Below are 23,619 nucleotides of genomic sequence, written 5' to 3' on the forward strand. Positions count from 1 at the left end.
GGGGGAACTGACAGATAACCTGGGGATGCTGAGCTGCGGTGGGCTGGCCTGGAGCGGGGACGTCAGAAGGGGGGGGAGGGACAAATGGAGAAGCGTTAGAAAGAGAAGACATGGAAACTGGGTGAGGTTACTAAGTAACTGGTGCTTTTCGTGGCAGAACTATAGCTGGGACGTGTTTACACCACTTACGCCTGTGAGTCACAACACACATGACTGAGGACCCAGCCAGATCCCCAACCGTGGAGCCCTACAAGGAGATGGGATCGCTGACAGAACAGCTCTTAGGCTGGAACCACGACTGCGCATGTGCACGGGTTGTGACTTATAGAATCGTAATTTCACAGAGTCCAGCCTGATCCCCACCCTGGATGAGCTCAGTCAGCGCTCAAGACGGCCTGCTCTGCCCCAGCAGCACGGCCAGGGTGTCCCTGAAGACAGGGCACGTGCTCCTGAAGGCACGAGCAAACGGCCATGCCAGGCGGCTCTCCTGGATCAGGGCACGCCGGGCAGGCTCCGTATGTTCTCTCCTTCCTGTGCAGTTACTTTAAGCCCTCTGCCACGGCACTGAACCACACACGTCCCGGGAGCCTGGTAAAGTGGGGTGACAGACATCCCACCGCAGAAGTGATTCAGCACAAGAGGTTATTTATATTATCTACAGAATAAAAACTGGAGCTGTAAGCAGAAGGAAAATTGGGATCACTAACCAGACAAACGCTTACGACTGCCTGTGATTCAGTGACTGATGTCCCGCATCTCAAGCCACTTTAATACACCATAACCCGGCACAAAGGGACATTTCTGTGACACTGTTCTCTGCTCCCTCCCTATCTGATCCTTCTCCTCAGTCCCCCAAACACGGTGTCTGTTACGCCACCCTGCACTTTCTCCTCATATTAGTCTCATCGTATCTGTACCTTATTTTTCCTAAAAGGCAGGCACCTCAACTTATCTACCTCTTTACCCTGTGCCTTGTGCACACTGGGTCTCAATAAATACGGTAGAATCCATTTATTTCTAACACATTTACTTTCCTGCTTGATTTTGGGTTGGGGGTAAAAAGAGTAGAATAAAAACTTTAGGCCTCCAAATTGCTATTTCCAGCAAAGTTAAAAACACAAAAAATTAAACAAAATCGGCCTTGAGTTGGCAACTGCTGGAGTGAGTGGGCACATGAGATTCATTACAAAGTCTTTTGTATGTGCTGAAAATATCCACAATACAAAGTTTTAGACAGGTATAAACAGGTATAGCAAGATACAGAGAGAGACAAACAACAGGTTTTCAGTTATTTCAAGGAAAAAAATACCTCTAAGGTTATTCCTATCAGGGGTACTTACCCATAAAGAGGCCCGTCATTGCCGATAGCAGAAACCATGATGACGTTGTTAGCTGTTAATTCCCACACCTACAAAATTAACAAGCATTTATTTATGAAAGTACACCACTCTTTTTTTTTTTTTTTGCAATACGCGGGCCTCTCACTGCTGTGGCCTCTCCCGTTGTGGAGCACAGGCTCTGGACGTGCAGGCTCAGCGCCCATGGCTCACGGGCCCAGCTGCTCCACGGCATGTGGGATCTTCCCAGACCGGGGCAAGAACTCGCGTCCCCTGCCTTGGCAGGCGGACTCTCAATCACTGCGCCACCAGAGAAGCCCCACCACTCTTAATCAATATATAATTGTTCAAAAATAACCACAACTTCCAAAAACAGAACTAAAAAAAGAAGGTATTCCCCTGAAAGCGCAACACCAGGCCAGTACAGACGTGGTATGGCTGGCAGTCAGAATGTCCAGAGACGATAGACTCCAGGACACAGATCCACGCACACAGAGCAGACCCGGGCTTTCCAGGAACGCCCAGAAAAGACAGGCCGTGTGCTCAGGTGAGAGGAAGCAACACAGCACCCTGTGCTGCTTCCCACACAAGTCACCATGGCTCACGTCCTCACAGAGTGGTCACCATGTGGGCGACTAGCCACCAGCACACTAGACACGAAGCAAAGCGGGGCGCGAGGCAGAGCAGGAGTCGTCACCAAACGCCTCGTCCTCCGCACAGCGGCAGGACCAACCTTGTCGACGAACGGGTGGTCCATGAAGTCGGGGCCCCCGATGCTCAGGTTCAGCACATCGATCTTCTTCAGGATGGCGTAGTTGAAGGCGTCCAGGAACCAGGACGTGTAGGAGACCTGGCCCATTTTTAAAACAGTCCTTTAGGTGTTTCAGTGGAAGTCTCCAAATGCTAGATTCTCAGCAGCATGAAGTATTCACTTAAACTTCAGAAACAGATCCCAAGAACAACAAATGCTCTGCGATGTAAACTACTACACCCAGAGCTTCCAATCCTTGGGGCTGGACTCTGGGGAGAGGCAAGGTTCCCAGGGTCCTGTCCCGCCCGGCCTCACGTCCAGCGCCTTCCTGACCTTACAGCCTGCCTGCCCAGGGAAGACCTCAAACTTCTAACTGCCCCTCTTATAAAAAGGACTTGTCCTAAGACACGTCTATTCAGTTAAGTGTTTCTAAATAGTTTATTTGTCTAATATTGTCTAATATTTGTCTAATATTGTCTAATATTCTTTATTCCTAAATAGACTGAAGAATAAATAGTATCAATGAAAGTTATTTCACAGAATTACTTCTGATAGTTATTATTTCTCTCATAGTTTCCTTACAAAAGTTAAATTTCTTTGTGTATCGCCATTCACGTGTTTTGTAAGGTACAAAATTAAACTTAGAGTAAAAAACAATAGATGACAGAAAACAATAAAATAAGCGCTGGAGGGAATGAAAAGACTTTCAATCCAGAATTCTATATTCAGTGAAAATAGTTTTTTGAGAATAAAGATGAAATAAAGATATTTTCAGATAACTAAAGCTGGGAGAAGTCACAGCTACTAGACTGCATTGCAAGCAATACTAAAAGCATCTCTTCATGCTGAAAGGAAATTACGTGATGTGGAAACTTAGATCTACAGGTAGAAATAAAGAGCACTGGAAATTGAAAATATGTGAATAAATACAAAATGTTAAAAAAAAACCTTACAGTGGAAAAAGAATCAACATAATGATTAAGAATTATGTTTTTTAAAGGCTTTTAAAAACAAAACATTATATTTGCTTGAATGTGCAAAAGAAATTCTAGGAGTGGGTATGTGAAAAAAAGAAACTACCACATAGGGAACATGGGGAAGTAAAGGTGAGAACCTGTCGGACGGGGACAGGGTTGGGAGAAGTATCCCTGTGTTGCCTTTTGATGTTTTTGAACTATGTATTACCTATGCAAAAATTAAATTTTAACAGTTAATAAATACTAGGACCCTCCCTTTTTTCAGTAACGTTTCCAAATGCAGAGTGAGGGAACAAGCTTCCAAATCCACGTTACCCAACACGACACTGGGTGCTGGGCACAGAGGCTACCCTCAAGGCGGTCAGTCCAGCAGGGGCAGCAAACACACAGACACGGGATTGTTCTCTCCAGCACAAGAAGTGTGCCCGAGACACGGTGGACAGGAACCCTGGGCCGGCCGGCGGGACAGGAGAAATGGGAGGTCAAGGAATCCCCTTGGAGCAGGGTCTTTGGGGTTCCAGTGAGGCCGATGAAGGGGGCGGTGGGAGCAGGGCAAAGCCGCCCCGCGGAGGGACGGGAGGGACAGCACGGCACACGGGGGACGCCAGCCGCAGCTCAGCATCTCAGACGTGTGCTGCTTTTAAAGCAGGACGTTTTCTAGAGTTTTGACTTTTCACATTTTAATATCAACCCTTTACGTTTCAGGGGTCCTCAAAACACCTACCTGGTTGTTGGTAAAGACCCTGAAAATATGAAGTTCTGCATCCGGAGCAAACCCCTGGCACTCCCTCATGCTGGCTATCACACCCGCCACGAACGTGCCATGGCCCAGCCCTGTTGTCCAAAAGGAAAAAGGCACGAAACACAGCTGATACAACGTGTGCCAAGATGCAGCATTTCAAACGAGCTCATTCTCCGAGCCCGAGACACAGACTCCCCAGCACCTCTCCGGCCTCGCCAGCCCCACCTCGGGGGGCAGCCACTCCTGCTCTCCCCCCAAAAAGGAGGTTCCCTTCCACCAGGTGTCCCTCTCTCCTCACTCACCTCCCGACCTACTCTGAAAAGCTTCTGCCAAAAGGCACAAAACAACTTGGGTCTGCCTGAGTAACTGTTGTACACGGACTGTTTAAGCATCTACACTGAAATATACCCTCTCAGCTGATAAAACGGAGGATGGGAGTGATGCGAAGCCCGCTGGTGACCAGAAAACACCCCCTCAGGTTCTCAGGACATCAGCCACCCACCATCGTCCAGGGTTCGCTCGTTGGTCCAGTTGGTTCTCTCCTTCACGTTTTTGAAGTGGGGATGCTTCTCACTCAGCCCGGTGTCAAAAACGGCAACCCTTACGTTAGCACCTTATGCCAAAAAGAAAGCACAATGGTGTTTGAGAAATCATCGTTTATGAAATACATCCCTCTTTGGGACCCAGAGAGAATGACAGGCGACCCAGGGCCAAAGCCTGCCCAGAGGGCACACAGTAGGCCAGGTGCGAAGGAGAGGAGGGGACAGCAGGGGAATACCATCACCTGCCGCTAAATGAGACCTGAGGACACACAGAAAGTCCCTCCGGACGCCCCTCAACGTCACCGGCTCTCAGGGGGGCGGGGGGACCACCTCTCCTGATCCTCCACCAAGGATTGACTTTCCCCTCTGGGCAACTTTCTCCAAGTCTCTACGTCCTCATCTCCTTAGAGAGGCCCATGGGGCGAAGGGCACCACAAAGCACTCACTTCCGGGAGGGCGGGGGCCGCTTCTACTCCCGACCAGGACTCGGTGCTGCTCCCTAACGGACAGCGACTCTGCAGAGAGGGGCTGTCCACCACACGCAGGGAAAAGCACACTTTAAGGAGAACCACTGTATTGCACACTTTTCTATGATAACAGGTCTACTTCAGATACTGGCCAAAAGCCATCTGTTGCGATGGGAAACATGACTCATGCTGTTAGATCAAGGAATTCTAGAAAACACGTAGGAAAAAATACAAGATACTCACTGAAAGGCTAACAGAAGTAACAAAGGTAATGCCTTTTTGGTATGAGGGTTGTATTTATGTATCAGTACTACATTAAATAATCAATTACACTGAGATAACCAACAAAGTGTATTGTTTACTTTTTAAAAATGCAGACACAATACTGGAAACCAGCTGGTTTGGGGGGAAGGAAAAATGCTTTTCTGATGATTAGAGAACTTCTGTTTTGTGAAGTTTTCCCCCTAAAAGGATAAACCAAGAAGAGACAATAATTTAACAAAATCTCAGCCCCCCGGGTGTTAAGTCTGAGGCGCGGTAAGGGAAGGTCTTTGGTTCTCTAAGGTAAGGGTCTCTAAGCCAAGGAGAAATGGAAAGACACTGAGACAAACTGTGACGTATGAGGCGCCAGAGACATGGGCTGATATTTAGGGTCCAAACCTCCACATTCGTTAAAACAGGAATCTTCTGCCCTGATGTATCAGCAAGAAAAAAAATCTGATGGGTTGTGAGTTTTATTTCCCAGGATATGGTCGTTACTATCGTTTCCTGTTCCGAAACAAAAGGTAACAACCTCGACAGTCAATCACTTAGCCATGCCGAACACAGGGCACCACACAGGAGGGACGTGCTCCATTTCACGAGACTGCCCAAATCAAGGTAACTATCTCTGGATTTGATCTCATTCCCTGGGAAATTACAGAACTCTGCTGGACTGCCAGTCAGCTCTGGCAGGGGCAGTGCTGTGTCTGTTCACGTGTGTCAACAGGAAAGAAACACTCCACAATCTACTCCTTGTCACCTCAGAAACAGTACAGGGAAATAAGACACAAAAAGTGAACAGGACTGAACAATTAGAAAAGCCACAGAAACAGACGCCCCCCACAACAGGAGCCAGAGACGAGGGGCAGCTGACTGCGTCCAGCTCAACCCGCAGAAGGACAGACCCGTGAGGCCCTGGAGGGGAGGCCACCCCGGCTGACAGGCCCACCTGTGTAGCCCATCTGCCACAGCACGTCGGCCTGCAGCGTCTGGGCGACCTGGCGCGGGATGGCCCTGAGCAGCCGTCGGCTTGAGTGTCTCCCGGTGGCATGCCAGAAACCCGAGCCCAGGGAGAGGCTGGCCCTGCGCAGGGGGCGGGACGACTGCCACTTCTGGCTCCAGCGGGTCTCGTTGCAGGGCGCAGCGGGGTCAGCTGCAGACACGGGAGAGAACGATCAGAAACGCAGGGGACACGTACCTGTCAGGGAAACAGCCACGCGCCCCCAGTGCAATGACTCCCGTCTGAAATCCCTTCTGCAGGGTGGTGATATTCCCTCCCCTCGTCCAGAAGGAGCTTCTCCACGTGGCTAGAGTCAGAGGATATTACTTAGCCATCACGTTATTCCCAAATAGTTCTTTACCTGGAATTTTCTAACCAATGTAAGGCAGGGAAGACTGATAAGATAATCATTTCTGAAGAAACAAAGTCAACTGTGATAATAAAACTGAAGAAGTGCCTGGTTTTTCATCAGCCACTTATTCCCACTGAACCAGAAGTGTGTGTGTGTTGGGTGGGGAGGGCGGAGTATAAGAAAATGTCCACTAAGCAATGGTGACACTTCACCGTTTACAGTGTGATCCCTGGGACAGGAAAAAGCCGTGTGATCCCAGGACACCTCGCTCTGACCTTTTCCTACTGTGACCCGCCCAACGTCCTCAGCGTGCGTATCTGCTAGAACGTCACCCTTCAAAAAGCAGAACAGAGGGCTCGGGGGATTGCTGGGGGTGATGGAACTGTCTTGTATGTTGATTTTGCTGGTGGGCACCTGACTGCACACATTTACCAAGACACGCCAAACTGTGCACTAAAAAGCATGGATTTTACTATCTGTAAATATTTTTTTTTCTTAGTGGAAGAAAAAAGTAGAAGAAATACCACAAGGGTTGTCCCTTTACCTTTCAAAAACCATGCTATAATGAAGAAAAAACCATATGTCACATCCATTTCTAAAGGGCAAATCTGTAATACCACTGAGGTTCTGTTTCTAAAGCCAATTACTTTAGCTTTCCTTCCAGTTTCACCAGGCTACACCCATGAAAGCACAGGGACCGGGATAAATATACAGTCATGTCAATTCTATTAAGTAATTATGTGCCCAGTGCAACTGAAATTATTCTATACTGAACCTCCCACGTTGATTCTGTTCCTTCGGTCAACAGCCTGGGCACTAATTGAAGGACAGTATTCGAACTAAGGACGGGTCTGCTGTGCTCTCCTTTCAGCAGACTGAACTGCAACCAAAGGACTGCATTCAACTCTGGCTTTAGTCGGTAAGAGAAAACAGGAAGCATTCAAAGAAAAGCAATTAAAGTGGTGAGGGGACTTGACGCCAGGTCATATTAGTAACCCCTGGAGGAACTGGATATTTTTATTATCCTGGAGAGAAGGAACTGTTAAGGGGGACACCAGGATAGCCTTGAAATACCCTGCAGTGCTGTCTTGGGGAACTCAGGTTAGCTCTGTCTTATGGCCCATGGAGAGACCAGGGATGGGATCCAGAGCGTAACAGATTCCAACCCAAAATAAAGCAAAGCCTTTGAACAACAGAGCCACAGAAAAAAATGAACTTTTCTTTTTTTTTTGGCCGTACCACGTGGTATTCGGGATGTTAGTTCCCCGACCAGGGATTGAACCCGGGCCCCAGCAGTGAAAGTACAGAGTCCTATCCACTGGACCACCAGGGAATTCCCCAAAAATGAACATTTAATGTCTGCTCACAACAGCCTAAGAAATCTGCTAAGCTCTCTTCACACGCACTACTTCCTTTTACCTTTGTAAGAACTCTGAGGTAGGTGGTATTATCTCCATTTTCTGGATGAGAAGCACTGAAGCTTAAAGAGGCCTTGCTTACCACAGAAAGCCACGGCTAACAAGAAGGAGATACATACTATTTCCTTACGGGCTGCCGAGCACAGCATCTGACGACCGTGGTGGAGAGGATACAGAAGGGAACCCCCACCATGAGCCCCTACGCTTCCTGTGCTAAAATCAGCCCTTCTATGTTTCCTAAAATATTCTGCAGCTCTTTAAGATAAGATTAAAAAATAAAAAAGGCTGAATTTATATATTTGGCTAAGTGTACAAGTTTTGGGTTGCTTTTATCTTCCTGGATTGCTCTGAGGTTATTGCTTTTCAAAGAGAAAAGGCACCACGAAACGTGGACTAGCAGAGAGAGCTCTGCGAAGCCAGACACCTGAATTCCACAGCTGACGCTTGAACTCGCTGTCACAGGATGCAAATTAGTCAGGCTTGTCCCCTGGGTGTTTTTGAAACCTCAGAGGCTCTCAGGCCTAGTATACGACAGACAGAAAAAGAAGAGCAAAATTTTCTTTTTCCATCTAATGAAAGAAATGACAATAAACGGTAATGGAACTAGCAATCTGTTGCCCCAGTTTACGTCAAATGGGGGAAAAAACCCCTTTCCTTTGGTAATACATTTGCTTTGGAAAATATTATGCAATAATATGCAACTTGTTATCTGAGGATAAACTTATCTCAACAGGCCCGAGTTGTAAGGACTATAGGAGAGTAAGCCCTGGAGCTGAAAGGGACTCAGCAAATTCCTTCCATCGCTGCCCCTGCCCAGCTCCCAGCTTAAACAAGCCCAGCGGAGGCGCGATGGTGCGCGGTCAGGAGGGTCTGAGAAAAGCAAAATGAAACCCAAGGAAGAGGTGTTTTGCGAGATGCCTTCAAAAATAAAAACATGCGCTGAAAGAAGCAAAATGCAAATAAAAAGGAGACTCAAAGACACCGTCTTCGTTTCAGAGTGTGAAGGGGCGTCAGGGCCTCAAAGCCTGAACGCTTTGAGAGGAACCTGGTGAAAATCACTTCCCACACGACAGACACAACCATCACCCTCTACTGCAAACCTGCATTATTTGTTTCTATCAGAAGCACAAAGTCTCTTTTTGGTTTTTTAAATTCCTGCCAGGAAAACGTTCACGACTGACGAAACTGGATGGAGGGACAGGAATATTCACTGTACTGCTTTTCAAATTCTGCCACGTGTGAATACGCACATCCTCCCCCTATTCCCAGCGCAGCAGAAATGGATACAGACCAGCCCAAGGTCACAGTACTCACACTCCGTATACTTGAGGGAACGAAAGACTTTCCGTTGGGGTGTTACCCGTTTGATGTTTGGATGGTCTTCAAGTGTTAGCAGCCCCGCTTTCTGTTTTTCTTTTATCTGAATCACCTCAAAATCACTAGGGTAGTCACTGGATGGATTGTTTCGAGGTATAATTCTCCAGTTGTCGATTGCACTGCTCTTCAGGGCGCTTGAAATAAATGAATTTCTAGCTTTGGCTGTAAAGTACCCATTGAAAGCCACGATATACTCTGCAATCAATGACCACAAAATAAAAGTGAGAATTTACGTACCTATATTATGACATAAGATTATACTTAATCTAAAACTTCCCTGGTAAAAGAAAGCTTACATATCATAAAACCTAGTAGAAAGAGGAGTAAACAAACAGACTGCTTTAAACACCCTGGATGGCAGCTTCCAGAGCTCTGAGTTAAAACGATGTGGATGAACCCCATGGATCACAGGACACATCACTTCGAATCAGATACCTGGGCTACTTTTCAAAAACCAAACATTAACAGAAATTTGAGTGTACAGCAGAGAAATGCATGCAAGGTTTTCAAACAGGAAGAAGGAATTCAGAGAAGCGAAGGCTCAGTTTTATTTTACTGAAAACAGTAACAAAATGTAGAGCAGATTATGTAAGACTAATTGCTTAGTTATCCACAACTGGTCACATAAACTTTCAGCCCCTCCAAAGTCCCCACCCTCACCAGCTACAATGACATCTGTTCCATGGAATCCAGTTTTAGGGAAATAATTCAGAATGTCAATTTACTTCCTTCATATAAGCTAATTATACTGGAAGAACAAACTTCAGCAGAACTAATATCCGAACACTATGCACTCAGCCCATTCAAAATTTATTGTTTTTGGCAAAAGCTGATGTTTACAATAAATCTGAAAAAAACCGCATTGGGGGTGGGGGGAAGTCCCTGACATTTAAAATAATATCATTACCATATTCCACAACTGTTGAGGAGAACTCCACCTTCAAGGTCAGGTGGGAACAGCCAGGGCATGGGGCCTTTTCAAAAGATTTCTTTTCCAGTCTGTCACCCAGATGTTTCTTCCCACAGAGCAAAACCACCAGCAGAAGCAGCCAGATGTGGACAAGCTTCATGGTCATGAGTGAATATGGTCATAAAATCGCATAAATTCAAATCGCACTTTTTTCTTCCTTGATTATAAGTTAATTTTTGTTTCAGCTAAAAGCTGAAACATTACTGATCGGCCATTTTACAGTCTAGTCCAAGGTAAATAAAAGTTAAATTTCATGGCCTTTTGTGGTTTGGCCTGAAAAGAGGCTTTCATTTCTTTCTTCGTTTCTTCTCCATCTTGGGCCTCAGGCTTCGCTCACTCTGGCCCAGACACCTGAGTCCTACGCTCCATCTGCACCACAGAACCAAAGTCCAACAGGGATGAGTGATCACTCCGTGAGCCAGTCTATAAAACAAAGCAAGCACACAGAGACATGAGCAGTGTGCTGACAGAGCCGGGAGGGTTAGTGATCCCTGCAATTTAGATAAGAGGGTCAAAAAGACACACCAGCTACAAGACGAAATAAATGTATGACACAACCATGGAACATCTTATTATTTCACTTTCATTTAGTTACTCCTCACTTCTTTCAGGGGGAAAAAATGTTTTAAGACAGCTTCAAAAATAAAATAGGATAAAATAAATGAGAAAAATAAGGATGACAAATAACCCCAGGAATATTAAGCACACTGGCCCTGAGCACCCAGCACCACGGAGGAGGAGGAACCATGACCCTCTGCCTATGGTCCTTACTACGCCTCTATTTCAGATGCTGTATTTTCCCATCATTTGCAGCTCTTCATTTCCAGGGCGTTTCCCCAGTCAGCACTTTAATTCCCGATAAATTTTACCAATTTTTCAGGCAAAAGCTTGGTATACACCCTTACTTTCTGCTGTAAAATTAACACCTGAGAGCAAACTAATTTCCATGCAAGTCATGTACTTACCACCTTCTTTAAGAGACGACATAAATGGTCTAAAATTACTCAAACTATGCCTCTTCAGATTTTGAAATACTTTCTGCCAATTCTATGAAGAGAGCACAGAAGAGTTTTTATTGTCACTAAGTGTATTTTACATGAAGCCTCAACTTAAAAGATTTTCAACCTGCTGAATATGTTATAAAATCAAATTACCTCTTTACTGGGAGTGACATGAGAGGACAGTTCGTGAGGTAAAAGCTGTTGCCAAAGAAAACTGCTGAGTATTAAACTGCACGTGAGCACGAATACCCTTCAAAGTATCTGAATGGTAAGGAAAATCATAATTCTTCACAATGAAGAACAGAGCAGTGATAAAACAACAACACGGGCTGCAGCACGCCCAGAAAAATCCGTTGCACAGCTCACACCAGAAACGTAAATAATCCAGCAGGGGGAAGACAGACCAATGAGACAGACAGGCCTTCCATTCCTACTTGTTTCTAAAAAGAAAACACGCAGGACAAGGAGTTAGCCCCCTTTCAAGAGAGGGATGTCAGGGTGTTAAACCCATTCTTCCGGCAGAAACTGGCACCTGAGAGCAACAAGGAGTCTGTGGTTTCTGGAACTATTCATGTGTGCTTCTATAAACAGGAAAGCACTGATAAAGAAAAGTAAGGGTTTGGGCTTCCCTGGTGGCGCAGTGGTTAAGAATCCGCCTGCCAATGCAGGGGCCACGGGTTCGAGCCCTGGTCCGGGAAGGTCCCACATGCCGCAAAGCAACTAAGCCCGTGCGTCACAACTACTGAGCCTGTGCTCTAGAGCCCGTGAGCCACAACTACTGAGCCTGCGCTCTAGAGCCCGTGAGCCACAACTACTGCAGCCCACGTGCCTAGAGCCCACGCTCCGCAACAAGAGAAGCCACTGCAATGAGAAGCCCAGACACCACAACGAAGAGTAGCCCCGCTCACCGCAACTAGAGAAAGCCCGCGCGCAGCAACAAAGAGCCAACGCAGCCAAAAAATAAACAAATAAATAAATTTATTAAAGGAAAAGAAAAGGGTTAAGAGTATCTAAACAATCTTTGAAGTTCAAAAATTAGGACATTCATTGTTATAATAACAAACGAACCTGAAAAGCAGGCCTATCTCTGCAACTGGAGACCAAGGTTGGTGGAACAGAGTTAATCAGATAGAAATGAAATATTAAAACTTATTTCCATAGCAACATGAAGAACAATGAGAATGCCAGTCATATAAACAAAGAAACTGAAAACAAAGACCAGAACAGAAAGATGGAAGAAAAGCAACAGGGGACACCAACAGTCACTCCGACCTATTTTACAGCAAAGCCGCTTGGGAGTGAGGCCCAAGTCCTTGTTCATACTTGATACCTGCGGCAGTATCACAGAATACAACTATCTGAAGTATATAGCTGACTTAATTATAGTATTACGGGTCAAAGTAGAGAAAGCTAATCACTGGTGATAAGAGCTCTTATGTTCATAGGAAATGAACTTACAGTGAAAAGATTTAAATGGGTCTCAATTAAGGCAATTAAAAAAAATAAAATAAAAACAGAATGCTAAAGAATCTATCACACATCTTTACACTACCAAACGTAAAATAGATAGCTTTAAAAAAAAATCTATGACACATTTGGATTGGATATAACGCAAATATTAGTGAGCCATACTAGTGAGCAAATATTAGACCTAACAAGTTGAGTTACATCAACTTCAATTAAACCTGTTCCAAAATAATTCACACACAGGTAAAGACAGTGAACTTACAATCAGCCTGTGGGGGAGAGATGGCTGATGTTCTCTCACAGCTGAGGGCAGGGGCCTGACTTGAAAAGAAAGAGAAACGGAAAGAAAAGGTCAGGGATTCTGAAATTTTAAAATGACTAAAGTAATCAGTTCTCTTCCAAACAGAAACAGGAAACTTTTTAGGTCTTTGGAAAACAGGACACTGCACGATCGTAAGACAGTCTACCTTAATTTACTCACTACATCGTACAAATTTATGAAGTGCTAACCAAGTTTCAGACATTGCCAGGGGTTACAGAGGAAACACGTGTTGTTAGTAGGTGAGGGACGCAGGCCTCCAGGTGGGAGCCTGCAAGGAGGCCGAGCACAAACGCCAACGGCCAAGCCAAGCGCAGGAAAGGACGACAGCAAAGGAGAGGCACAGGGCCCGCGTGGGGACGGGGGACGGAAGGAGGAGCCTTCGGGAGAGGGGGCGCAGCTGGCTCTGGCCGACTCTACCCCCGCAGGGCTGGAAGCGTGGAAATACGGAAGGAGAAGCGGGGCATCCTGAGCAGAGCTACGTCCCGGCGAGGAAACGCAGGGTGCGCGCAGGAGCAGCCAGTGAGCGGTGCCAGGCTGGAGAGGGTGACAGGGCGGGCGCTGAGGCAGGCACGGGTCTGAACAGCAGGGCCAGCGACAGGCGGAAACAGCCGCTCAGAGCGCCAGCGGAGCGCCCTGCAGAACGGGAACCCCGCGGCGGGGCGGGGGGGGGGCGGGCGAGCGGCTCAGTTCCCTCCTCCGACCCACTTCCCCGGAGCCCCAGAGCCAGGCACTGCTCCGGCCGCCCCGAAGAGCAGTGAGCACAAGACAACCGAAATCTCTGCCTCGTGGAGCGGCCCTTTCAGGGGGAGACAGGTATCACGCACGATAGGAGAAGACGTGGCATTTAGCTGGTGATAAATGCTGTATTTTGAAAGCAGAAAAAAGAAAGAAGGGGGATGTGACAAGTCAGGCAGAGGGGTGAAGCTGAGACAGAGTGCTGCAGAAGCTTCTGGAAGGGGACTTCTGAGTGAAGACCCGATGGAAGCGGGGCGCTCACCAAGCCCCCTGGGGAAGGGTGCCGCGGGCGCTGGGGAGACAAGGGCAGGAGCCCGAGCGAGGGCACGCCTGGTGTGTGCCAGGAAGAGCAGAGGCCAGGGGCGAGGGAAGGGGACCTCGGAGGGGAGATGAGAGGCCCGTGCCCTAGCGCTGAACGGGCAGGGAAAGCATGAGCAGAGCAAAGGAGCCTCACCGGCCGGCTGGAGCTCCGTGTGGAGCAGACACAGGCGGAAGCGGGGAACCCCTGGAAGGCCCCTGTGAAGAGGGTGGCTTGGGCCAGGGAGGGGCAGGGGTGGCGAAGGCAGAGCCGAAAGGCTCCGCTGACGACCAGATGTGGGGCGCGCCCGTGAGGAGGCAGGGACAGCACCAAGGCCTCCGGCCCAACGCCCAGGGCGTCTGCCCCAAACGGGATGGCGAAGGCTGCAGGAAAAGCCGGCTCAGGAAGCACGGGCAGGACCTGAGTGCTGTCGGGCAAGCGTGAGAGCTGGGGGGGCATGGCTCAGGGCAGAGGGGAAGAGGGAGGTCAAAACCCCCAAATTAGGGGAAACATTTCCATAATGAACAGCGGTCACTGGTTTAGTAATTGAAAGGTCACTGAACCTCTCACCAGAGGGCTACACTAGAGGAGTCTCCAAACCACAGGGGCTGGAAAGCAGACACCCTCATGAGGACAATCCCCATGGAGGGGGAGGAAGGAGAAGGCTGGGAAGGACGGGAACAAGGAGACACTCCCTATCTGGACCTGGCTGACCTGCTTCTGTTCTTTAAAGGTGAACTAAAATCTGGTTCTAGGAAGACACTCTTTTTCAAGAGTGACAACAGATACGGAGGTTTCTACGTTTCCCAGTCCCAGAAAGAGAGAGCTTCAAAACATAAATTTGCACTGAGGAAAAGAAAAATGCCACGGGGGACCTAGAGGCGGGTGAGTGACGGCGTGGGCGCTGGGGAGGGAAGACCCGCCACCGCCTACCGACCTCTGCGCCCTTGGCCTGTTTGTTTTAAAGATACGGCTCCCCCGACTCCTCCGCAGTGCTCTGAAGGCACCCCGCGACCGCGTGCACAACGGCTGCGTTCCGCTCTCACTCCACAGTTCAGCCCTGGAGAGTGTGTCCCCAGGACGGGGTCACCATCTAGTGGCCAACACGTACGCAGCAACAAGCGTAAGGTGAGCACAGAGAAGAGGAGCACAGACACAACAGGAAAAGAAAACACTTTCTGTAAAAATAATCGGCCGAGGATAAGGAGGAGGCAGCGGTGGGAGAGCTGCAGCGGCCTGGCGCGGAGTGACGGAGGCTGAGGGGAGAGGCCCCTGGCGAGGGGTATCAGAGCCTGCGTGAGGCGCCGGCAGTGACGAAGGGACACTGATTTGATCAAATAAATATTTTGTGGATAATGGGAGGCAGATTTCTCACTGACAGGGAAGGAAGTCTCAAATATGAAAGGGGAAAAACTGGAATGAACCATGCAGGATCACAATAAAACTGGAAGTAGTGGTGTGAACTCAAGGTTTTCAATATACAGACAGATGTAGAAAAATACACTCACACAAACACACATACATGTATTTCCTAGCTCTGTCTGCTGAAAGGACACAGGGGCAGTAATATCCCAACAGGAGGGAAGCCAGAACTGGTTTTCTAAATAACTATTCTCCACTAAAAGAAACCAGGCTCCTTGGAGAGAGAGCTAGTTCCAGGCTGGGCAGGGTGAACAGAGATGCGTCTGGAACATCTTCTTGCGCCAGAAAGTAAGGAAAAGCTCAAAGAATGGTGGGGACGTGTCAAAGGGACACAGAGGCCAGCACAGGACAATCTGAGCATCGAAGCAAATAATGAACGTAACAGATCCTGACCCACTGAATACAACAGGAAAGCATGAGTCCACTGTAGCATATATACGTAAAATAAACAAACTGTGAAGAGGAATAAGTTATTCACATGGGCTCAGAATGGCTCCCAGCAAAATCCTGATTTACGAAAGGAAATAGGGTAACCCTACAATGGAGACGCTTCATCAGGTTAACCAGCGATGGGACAAATGGACCCAGGTCCGCCGGGCAGACGCACTGGAAGAGCCTGGCGTCACCTGAGGGGCTCCTGCCAAAGAAGCACAACCTGAATCAGATCCTAAGGAAACATCAGGACCCCAATCGAGGGACATTTTTCAAAACAACTCGCATAGAATTTCCATAAGTACTGAGGTAATGAAAGTCAAGGAATGGCTGAGATTGAAGGCGACTCAAGAGACATGACCGCTAACTGCAACTCAAGACTCTGAACTGAATCCCTTTACTGTAAGTACATTACCGGAATGAACAACTGGCAAAACCTGAATGGGGCCAACCTGTGATCAGCTAGTAGTGGCGTATCAAGACTAACTGCTGGATTTTGAAGGCTATGCCGTGACTGCATAAAAAGGTCCTTGCTTGCAGGAAATGTCCACTGAAGTATCCAGGGGTAATGGACATCAGGTCTGCAACTTACTTTCAAATTGTTCAGAGGGAAAAAAGGGCTTCTATTGTTCTTGGACCCTTTCTGGCAGGTTGAATGGTTTCCAAAATATGCAAAAAAAAGGTCCTACATTTAGTCTCAGTTGCTAGCGCTGCCCTCAGGAGGGTGGGAGTATGAATTTGAAAATGTGGTGGAGGACTTCCCTGGAAGTGCAGTGGTTAACAATCCGCCTGCCAATGCAGGGGACACGGGTTCGAGCCCTGGTCCAGGAAGATCCCACATGCCGCGGAGCAACTAAGCCCGTGCGCCACAACTACTGAGCCTGCACTCTAGAGCCCGCGAGCCACAACTACTGAGCCCATGTGACACAACTACTGAATCCCGTGCGCCTAGAGCCCATGCTCCGCAACAAGAGAGGCCACCGCAATGAGAGAAGCCTGCGCACCGCAACGAAGAGTAGCCCCCGCTCGCCGCAACTAGAGAAAACCCGCGGGCAGCAACGAAGACCCAACGCAGCCATAAATAAATAAAATAATTTATAAAAATAAAATGTGGTGGACGGGTGGGGGCAACTTTAAGCCTCTTCTGTGAGACTCACTCTGCACAGACCCATGTGTGCACAACCAGACCATGGACCTTATCAAATAGGTTTACACCCATCACCTGTCACACAGAATGATATCTGAACACACCAAGAGATGGACTGAGCCAGTCAAAGAGAAATTAAAAGTATTTCTCATTCTAAGGAATTAAGGAACTGAGATAGTAAACAGCTGCTAAAATTAACCCCAGTGCCTCTATAATCTACATGATAAAAATCAAGTAACATTTTGACAAAAATTGAGACAAAAATTGAGTATAAAATAAAATCATGTTTAAGAATTCAACCCAATAAAATGAGTACTCTCATAGGTTGCTAGTGAATGTAAAAAACTCTTATGACCTTTTAGAGTAATTTGTCAATATATGGACGTAAAAAACTTTTAGTCTAATAACTTCAGTAATAACAACAACTAACACTTACTGAGCATTTATCATGTGGCAGGTGTTATCCTAGTAGCGTGCATGTATTAACTCACTTAATCCCACGACAACCTGTTCCTACCCATCCCCCCATTTTCAGATGAGAAAACTGAGGCCCACGGTGGCTCAGCACCTTCCCTGGAGTCACCCCGCCAGTAAGTGGGGAAGCTGGGCTGGGAACTTGGGTGGTCTGGCTCCAGAGGCCACACTCTTACGAGGTAGGTTACCCTGCTTTCCTAAAATCCATAGAAGTATAAATCTGAAAGCATACAATAATTTATGTCCAAGGATTTTAACTGGGAAAAATTACAGACCACCTAAATGCAATAGGGGACTAGCTAAATAATTAGTGCACCCATACTATGGAATGCAGTGCAGCAATTTCAAACTATGGTCCTTTGGAAGGCTGAATAATGGTCCCCAAAAGATGTCCACCTTCTCATCCCCACAACCTATAAATGTTACTTTATATGGCCAAAGGGACTTTGCAGGTGTAACTAAACTAAGGATGTCTAGTGTCCTGGACGATCCAGGTGGGTCCAATGTAATTACAAGAGTCTTTATAAGAGGGAGGCAGGGAACTGATGACGGAAACATGAGGCTGAAGTGATACAGGAGGAGGTCAGGAGCTAAAGAATGCAGGTGCCTCTGGATGCTGGAAAAGGGAAGGAAACACATTCTCCCCTGGAACTTCCAGAAAGAATGAAGCTGACACCTTGACTTCAGCCCCGTGAGACTGACTTCAGACTACCGACCCCCAGAACTGCCAGAGAATAAATCTGTGTTGTTTTAGGCCCCCAAGTTTATAGAAATTTGACACAGCAGCCATAGGAAACTAATATATTTCCCGAAGAATATGGGGGAAATGTTAATGAAATATTAAGGAAAACAGTTCATGTACAGTGTGATCCAAATCTTGATTTTTAAATATGTATCTATGTGCACAAGGAAAAAAGAACATGAAAAACTATCCACCAAAATGGTACCAATGATTCTATTACCTTCCGATACTATGATTACAGGTAGTTATGTTCTTAATTCTATTCATACCTTTTCACAAAGAGCACATGTTACACTTTTAAATTAGATAAAACATATTATTTAAATACTTTAATAAATCTTTTAAAATAAATTTTATAGAAAAACAAATTTTCTGGTAAGACAGCGGCACAAAGTCAAAATATGTTAAAAATGTAATTTTATTTGTACATATAGCAGCGCTTAAAAGGGATCTATTTCCTAGGAATTGTTTTCAAAAATCTCTGTGTCTACCTTCTAGCTTAAGGCTATGCTTTTAGCTAGTACATTCTGAACGAGTTTATCATCTGTAATATCACTTACTCATAGGGCCTGGTTAGGGCTGTTACTGGATCCACTAAGTGTTTACTGGATTTAATTTCTATAAATTCTTAACGTAGAAGACCTGGTTATCTTTGCATACAAAGGTACACCCTAAAAGATGGTATTTACAAAATTATGGATTTTCCATAAATAAGTATAATTATGCCTCCAATAAAGGTACAATCAAAAAACATCTGACATTAAATACTAAATGTAAAATGAACAGCTCAAAAAATACAATGCCAGGAATAATATTTAATGAGACGTGTATAAAAGGGAGACAAGGTAGAGGAGATGTATTACTTGGGCAAGTGACAGCTAACATTCCTTACAGCTCTGAGAATCTTCTACTTTGCATTATAAAAGGGTATCACTAGGATTATGACGCCCCCGTAGAGCTAAAGCACATCCAAAAGGATTTCTTTGCAAATAATTAAAGAACACAATTCAGATGAGAGGAAATGACTTGTATCACCTGACAGTCGTCTAATTATGAAGATGCGCCTTGCTTTTTAATGACCCTTTACTGAAATAGATCCAGAGAAAATTGAACTGTTTAGGCTATGGAAGGATACCACTCAGTTCAATTAGAATCTGACTGTAAAAATACCGCTTTTGTAACTAACTGCATACTTGACTGTATTACCATTGTTTAGCAGGCTAACATTTAAGAGATGCCAGACCATGCCAAAACAAAGGTGCATTCTTAAGCCTGACTGAACCATTCATTCTGGCACATTCTGTCCATTAGTAGGCTTCGTAGGGGGGAAAAACACAAGCAATTCAGCCCCAAGAGTCAAGAGTGCCCAAGTGAAGGACCACCATGGTCCACACTGCTTTTATTGCCTATTCTTTCTCAGATGTGGCTGTCTCCTTATTCTCTTGACCCTTCAGCCATCCAGTACTGGCCAGCCCCGTAGAAGGCTAGTACTTTCCTCATTTTACTTGAAACTCATTTTCTTAAGCAAAAAGACATTCTCAATATTAATAAACCAAGTTAACAGATTTCTCAGCGTGTCAAAACCGATTAGGCCACAGGGAGGAGGAAATCAGTCTCCCTAACCTGACTCAGGCCAAACACTGAGAAACCAAGGTCCAGCCTCCCGTTCTTAATAGTTCAAGTCACCGAGGGCTGGAGTTGCCAAGTTGTTCCAAAATATAACCAGTACCTTAACTCTCCCCTGGTGTCAGGGGGCAGACGCAAACACACGCCCAAACCAGCTCCACTTGAAGCGCTACGCTAGGAGCCATGTGTAGCCTGCCCAGGCCTGCAGCCTCTCACTATCTGTGGCACTTACTGTGGCTGCCACACAAATGAAAGGCAGCAGGCGGGGCAAGAACTATCTACCACCAGACCGACAGAAAATGCGATCAAACAACACGCGGATGGGAAGGGAACGCTAAAACCTCCTGACTCTTCAGAAGAGAGCCTGCTTGATCCCATAGGACCCTAGGTGCTTCTAAGGCTCTGCAAGCACTGAACCAGAATTTCTTTATTTACAGACGCAACCAACTCTTGATTATAAGCCTTATAATCAATTATAACTATAAGCCTTATAATATAAGGGATATAAAGGATACTTGGGGAGCACCATTGAGACAGCTTATGGGCAAGAGTCCCACCCGCCACCCCTGCTGCCACCTCTAACAAAAAGGGCTCTGGCCATCTGCATCATACATGGAAACGTAACATTTTATTTGAGAAAAGTGTCCAGGGGACTGCCCTGGCCGTCCAGTGGTTAAGACTCCGCGCTTCCACTGCACGGGGCTCGGGTAAGATCCCTGGTCGGGAACTAAGATCCCACATGCCACACAGCCCCACCCTCACCCCCAAAAAAGTGTCCTGCATGAATGGATAAACAAAATGTGTTATATCCATACACTGGGATATTCCTGGGCCATAAGAAGGAATGAAGTATTGGGGGAAGGCATAAACTAGGAGTTTAGGATTATCAGATACACTCTACTATATATAAAATAGATAAACAAGGACCCATTGTATAGCACAGGGAACTATATTCAATATCTTGGAATCACCTGTAATGGAAAAGAATCTGAAAAAGAGTATATATATGTATAAATGAATCACTCTGCTGTGCACCTGAAACTAATACAACATTGTAAATCAACTCTACTTCAGTTTAAAAAAAAGGAATGACTTCCTGATACAGGGTACAATGTACATGAACTCTGAGAAGAGTACGCGAAACAAAAGAAGCCAGACACGATGGCCACATACGATCTCACCTGAATACACGAAATATTCAGAAAAGACAAATCTCAGGAGACAGGAAATAGATTAGTGGTTGCCTGGAGCTGGCGTAAGAAATAGGCAGTGACTGCACATGGGCACCAGCCATCTTCGGGGGATGTCACCTTAAACTGGGTTATGGTGGTTGCAGAACTCTGCAAATTTACTAAAACAACAACTACCAACAAATACTGAATAAGTACCCTTAAAGCAGCTGAATTTTATGGTATGTAACTTTACCTTAACAAAGCTCTCACGTTAAAAAAATATATAAATAAAATGGGTGCTGCAGATTAAGGGTTGGGAAGAGTCACTGTTCTCCAAACCCCTCATTTTTATACTCAGGCAAACTGAGACCTCGAAGTGAGAGCGCTACTTACCAGCACAATCGAGACTAAAGGGCCATAGGAAACGAAATTCTCCAGTTCAACTCAAATCTTAAGCCACTCGCAAAGGACACTTGGAAGTGTCCTTCAGAATCTAAAGTAACTGTAAATATTTAACTTAATCTGCATAGGCAAACAGGCCATAAGTCTCAGGGGCTCTAACCCAAACAAGGGGTAAACATCTTAATGAACACATGTAGACGGTGTATAACCGTCTCACGCAGCACATTCAGGACAGGGCAAGGCAAGATTTTAAGATTCTACAGGTCTGAAAGGCATTCTTGTTCTGAGAGTCAACCAGAGCCTCCCGAACCCAACTTGCCGACGAGCTTCTTACCCCGCATTTTTGAAAAATCAGTGGAGCAATGCGTACAGACCGAGACGGGGAAGAGAACCGAGGTCCCTTAAGATCTGATACCAGCTCCCTCTGGGAACAGACCCGAAAACTGCGGTCTGTTCGGAGGCGGAGGGCCAGGGCCAGGCATACGGTTTGACTCCGTTAAAGTGTATTTCAGATAAAGAAAACGGTGAAATGGAGCAAGCTACCGAAGAGTGTCAACACGCAGAGAGGGCCAGGCGGGGACACCAGCCGGGAGCCGGGCCGGTCTGAGGCGAGTGGAGGGGACCGCGAGGCTCCCACGGGCAGGCATGCAGTGCACCGGCGCGTCAAGCCGCCCGTCCTCCCCGCTCCCCGCACCGTCGCCCCCGCACCGCCCAGTCGGCGCCCAGAGGTTCCCGGGGCGCAACGAGGCCCCGCCGCCGCCCGCCGCCCCCGCCAGCGCAGACCCCCGCCCTCGGGGCCTCGAGCACGCCGGAGAGCGCGGGCGGCCGCGCGGGTCCCGAGAGGCGGCGGCTCCGGGGAGCGGGCCGCCTGACGTACCTGCGGCGGCCTCAAGCTCGGGTCCGCCCGGCCCGGGATAACGGCGCCTCCGCGGCGAACACGCCTCGGATCTCCATGCGGGGTGTTTACTCCCAACGCTCGCGATACTGCGCGATCCGGGCGGAGAAACCGACGGCCTGGAGCGCCAGCCCCGGCGGCCGTGCGTGCCCTGCGTGCGCGCTCTGGACGCCGGGGGCCGCGGGGCCGGGCCGGGAGGACAGACGAAGGTCTCGCGAAGTTTGCGGCCCTGGGGCGGGACCGGGTCGGAGTCCGGGTAAAGGACTGTTAGAATGGGCCGGCGAGGGATGCGTAGGGATTTAGGGCAGGAGCTCATGGAACCTGCACTGGCCCGGGCCGGGCTCGGTCCTGCAGAGGACAGCCATGGCGAAACGGCCCCTGAAAGCTTCTACTCCAGCGCTCTCCTCCTGGGGCCTTTTGGTGTCCGGAGCAAGAGCCGGGTTCAGCACGCGCCCCCTGCAAACGGCTACCCGTTTTACCCGCGCGGCACCTGGGACGCGGGCGGGTGAAGTGCTTGCTCAGGGCGTGAGGATGCGAGTCCTCCCCTGACTCCCACCCTGACCGGCGAGACCCCTGCCCCAAGTCGGTCCGCTCCACTCCTAACCCCTCGCGGCCTCGCCTGGAGCACGGACGCCAAGCGGCTACCCCTTTTGAAGAAACAAGGATTAATGTGTTGAACTCTAGAAGTGCGCCCCCCCCAAAATGTCCGGGTGATTGAGATCACGGGCTGTTTTGTGTCTAAATGTTGAGCCGGTCCACACTTGACATTGGACACAACTGGGGGACTGAAAGCCTGTTTTACGTAATGCTGATGACAAATGATGTGCTATATAGTGAGACAAAACTGCTTGCATCTTGTTTGAACTTTCCACGGCACCATGAAGATACTGCATGGCCCCAATATTAGAAACCACAGCACTGCATCTTCCCTTTAAGAATATTTAACCAAACTCATTTGATATAGTGGCTAAATACAGAATCCCCGACTGGCTTTGTGATCTTCGGCAAGTTGTACCTCAGCTCTTCTGTACCTCACCTTCCTCATCCAAAAAAGAGATATGAATACCTACCTAATAGGATGAGGGTTAAATGAAACATACACATACAGAGCTTGACACACATTCAATAAATGCGGTCGTTACACTAGATCAACCCACACCTGATTAAGTTCTCCCCCCACCCCCGCCCCGCCCCAGGTCGCATCAATGTTAGGAACTTTCAGAGAATTTTTGACCCTCGCACTTGCAGATCCTCAAAATTAAGCACTCCCTGCTGCCACCACGTAAGGTA

General features: G+C 47.5%; 1 protein-coding gene across 9 annotated transcripts in view; it reads right to left on the reverse strand.

Moving 5' to 3' along the window:
- The window catches only part of MBTPS1 (membrane bound transcription factor peptidase, site 1), a 50,140-nt gene extending 27,495 nt beyond the window's left edge, over positions 1–22,645 (reverse strand). For 2 of the 9 annotated variants that reach the window (XM_060130076.1, XM_060130075.1), the window contains exons 1-7: positions 22,312–22,645; positions 9,162–9,419; positions 6,027–6,230; positions 4,310–4,420; positions 3,790–3,899; positions 2,071–2,187; positions 1,341–1,408 (exon numbers count right to left, since the gene is read on the reverse strand). In XM_060130076.1, coding sequence (XP_059986059.1) covers positions 1,341–1,408; positions 2,071–2,187; positions 3,790–3,899; positions 4,310–4,420; positions 6,027–6,230; positions 9,162–9,419; positions 22,312–22,645 — 1,202 coding nt within the window. Of the gene's footprint in view, positions 1–1,340; positions 1,409–2,070; positions 2,188–3,789; positions 3,900–4,309; positions 4,421–6,026; positions 6,231–9,161; positions 9,420–10,131; positions 10,633–11,159; positions 11,242–11,348; positions 11,457–12,924; positions 12,984–22,311 lie in introns of those variants that run through there. The other 7 variants (XM_060130085.1, XM_060130078.1, XM_060130081.1 and 4 more) reach the window with 7 other exon arrangements.
- Positions 22,646–23,619: the final 974 nt, after the last annotated feature.

This window comes from Lagenorhynchus albirostris, chromosome 19 (genome assembly GCF_949774975.1).
Source record: "Lagenorhynchus albirostris chromosome 19, mLagAlb1.1, whole genome shotgun sequence".
Lineage (NCBI taxonomy): Eukaryota > Metazoa > Chordata > Mammalia > Artiodactyla > Delphinidae > Lagenorhynchus > Lagenorhynchus albirostris.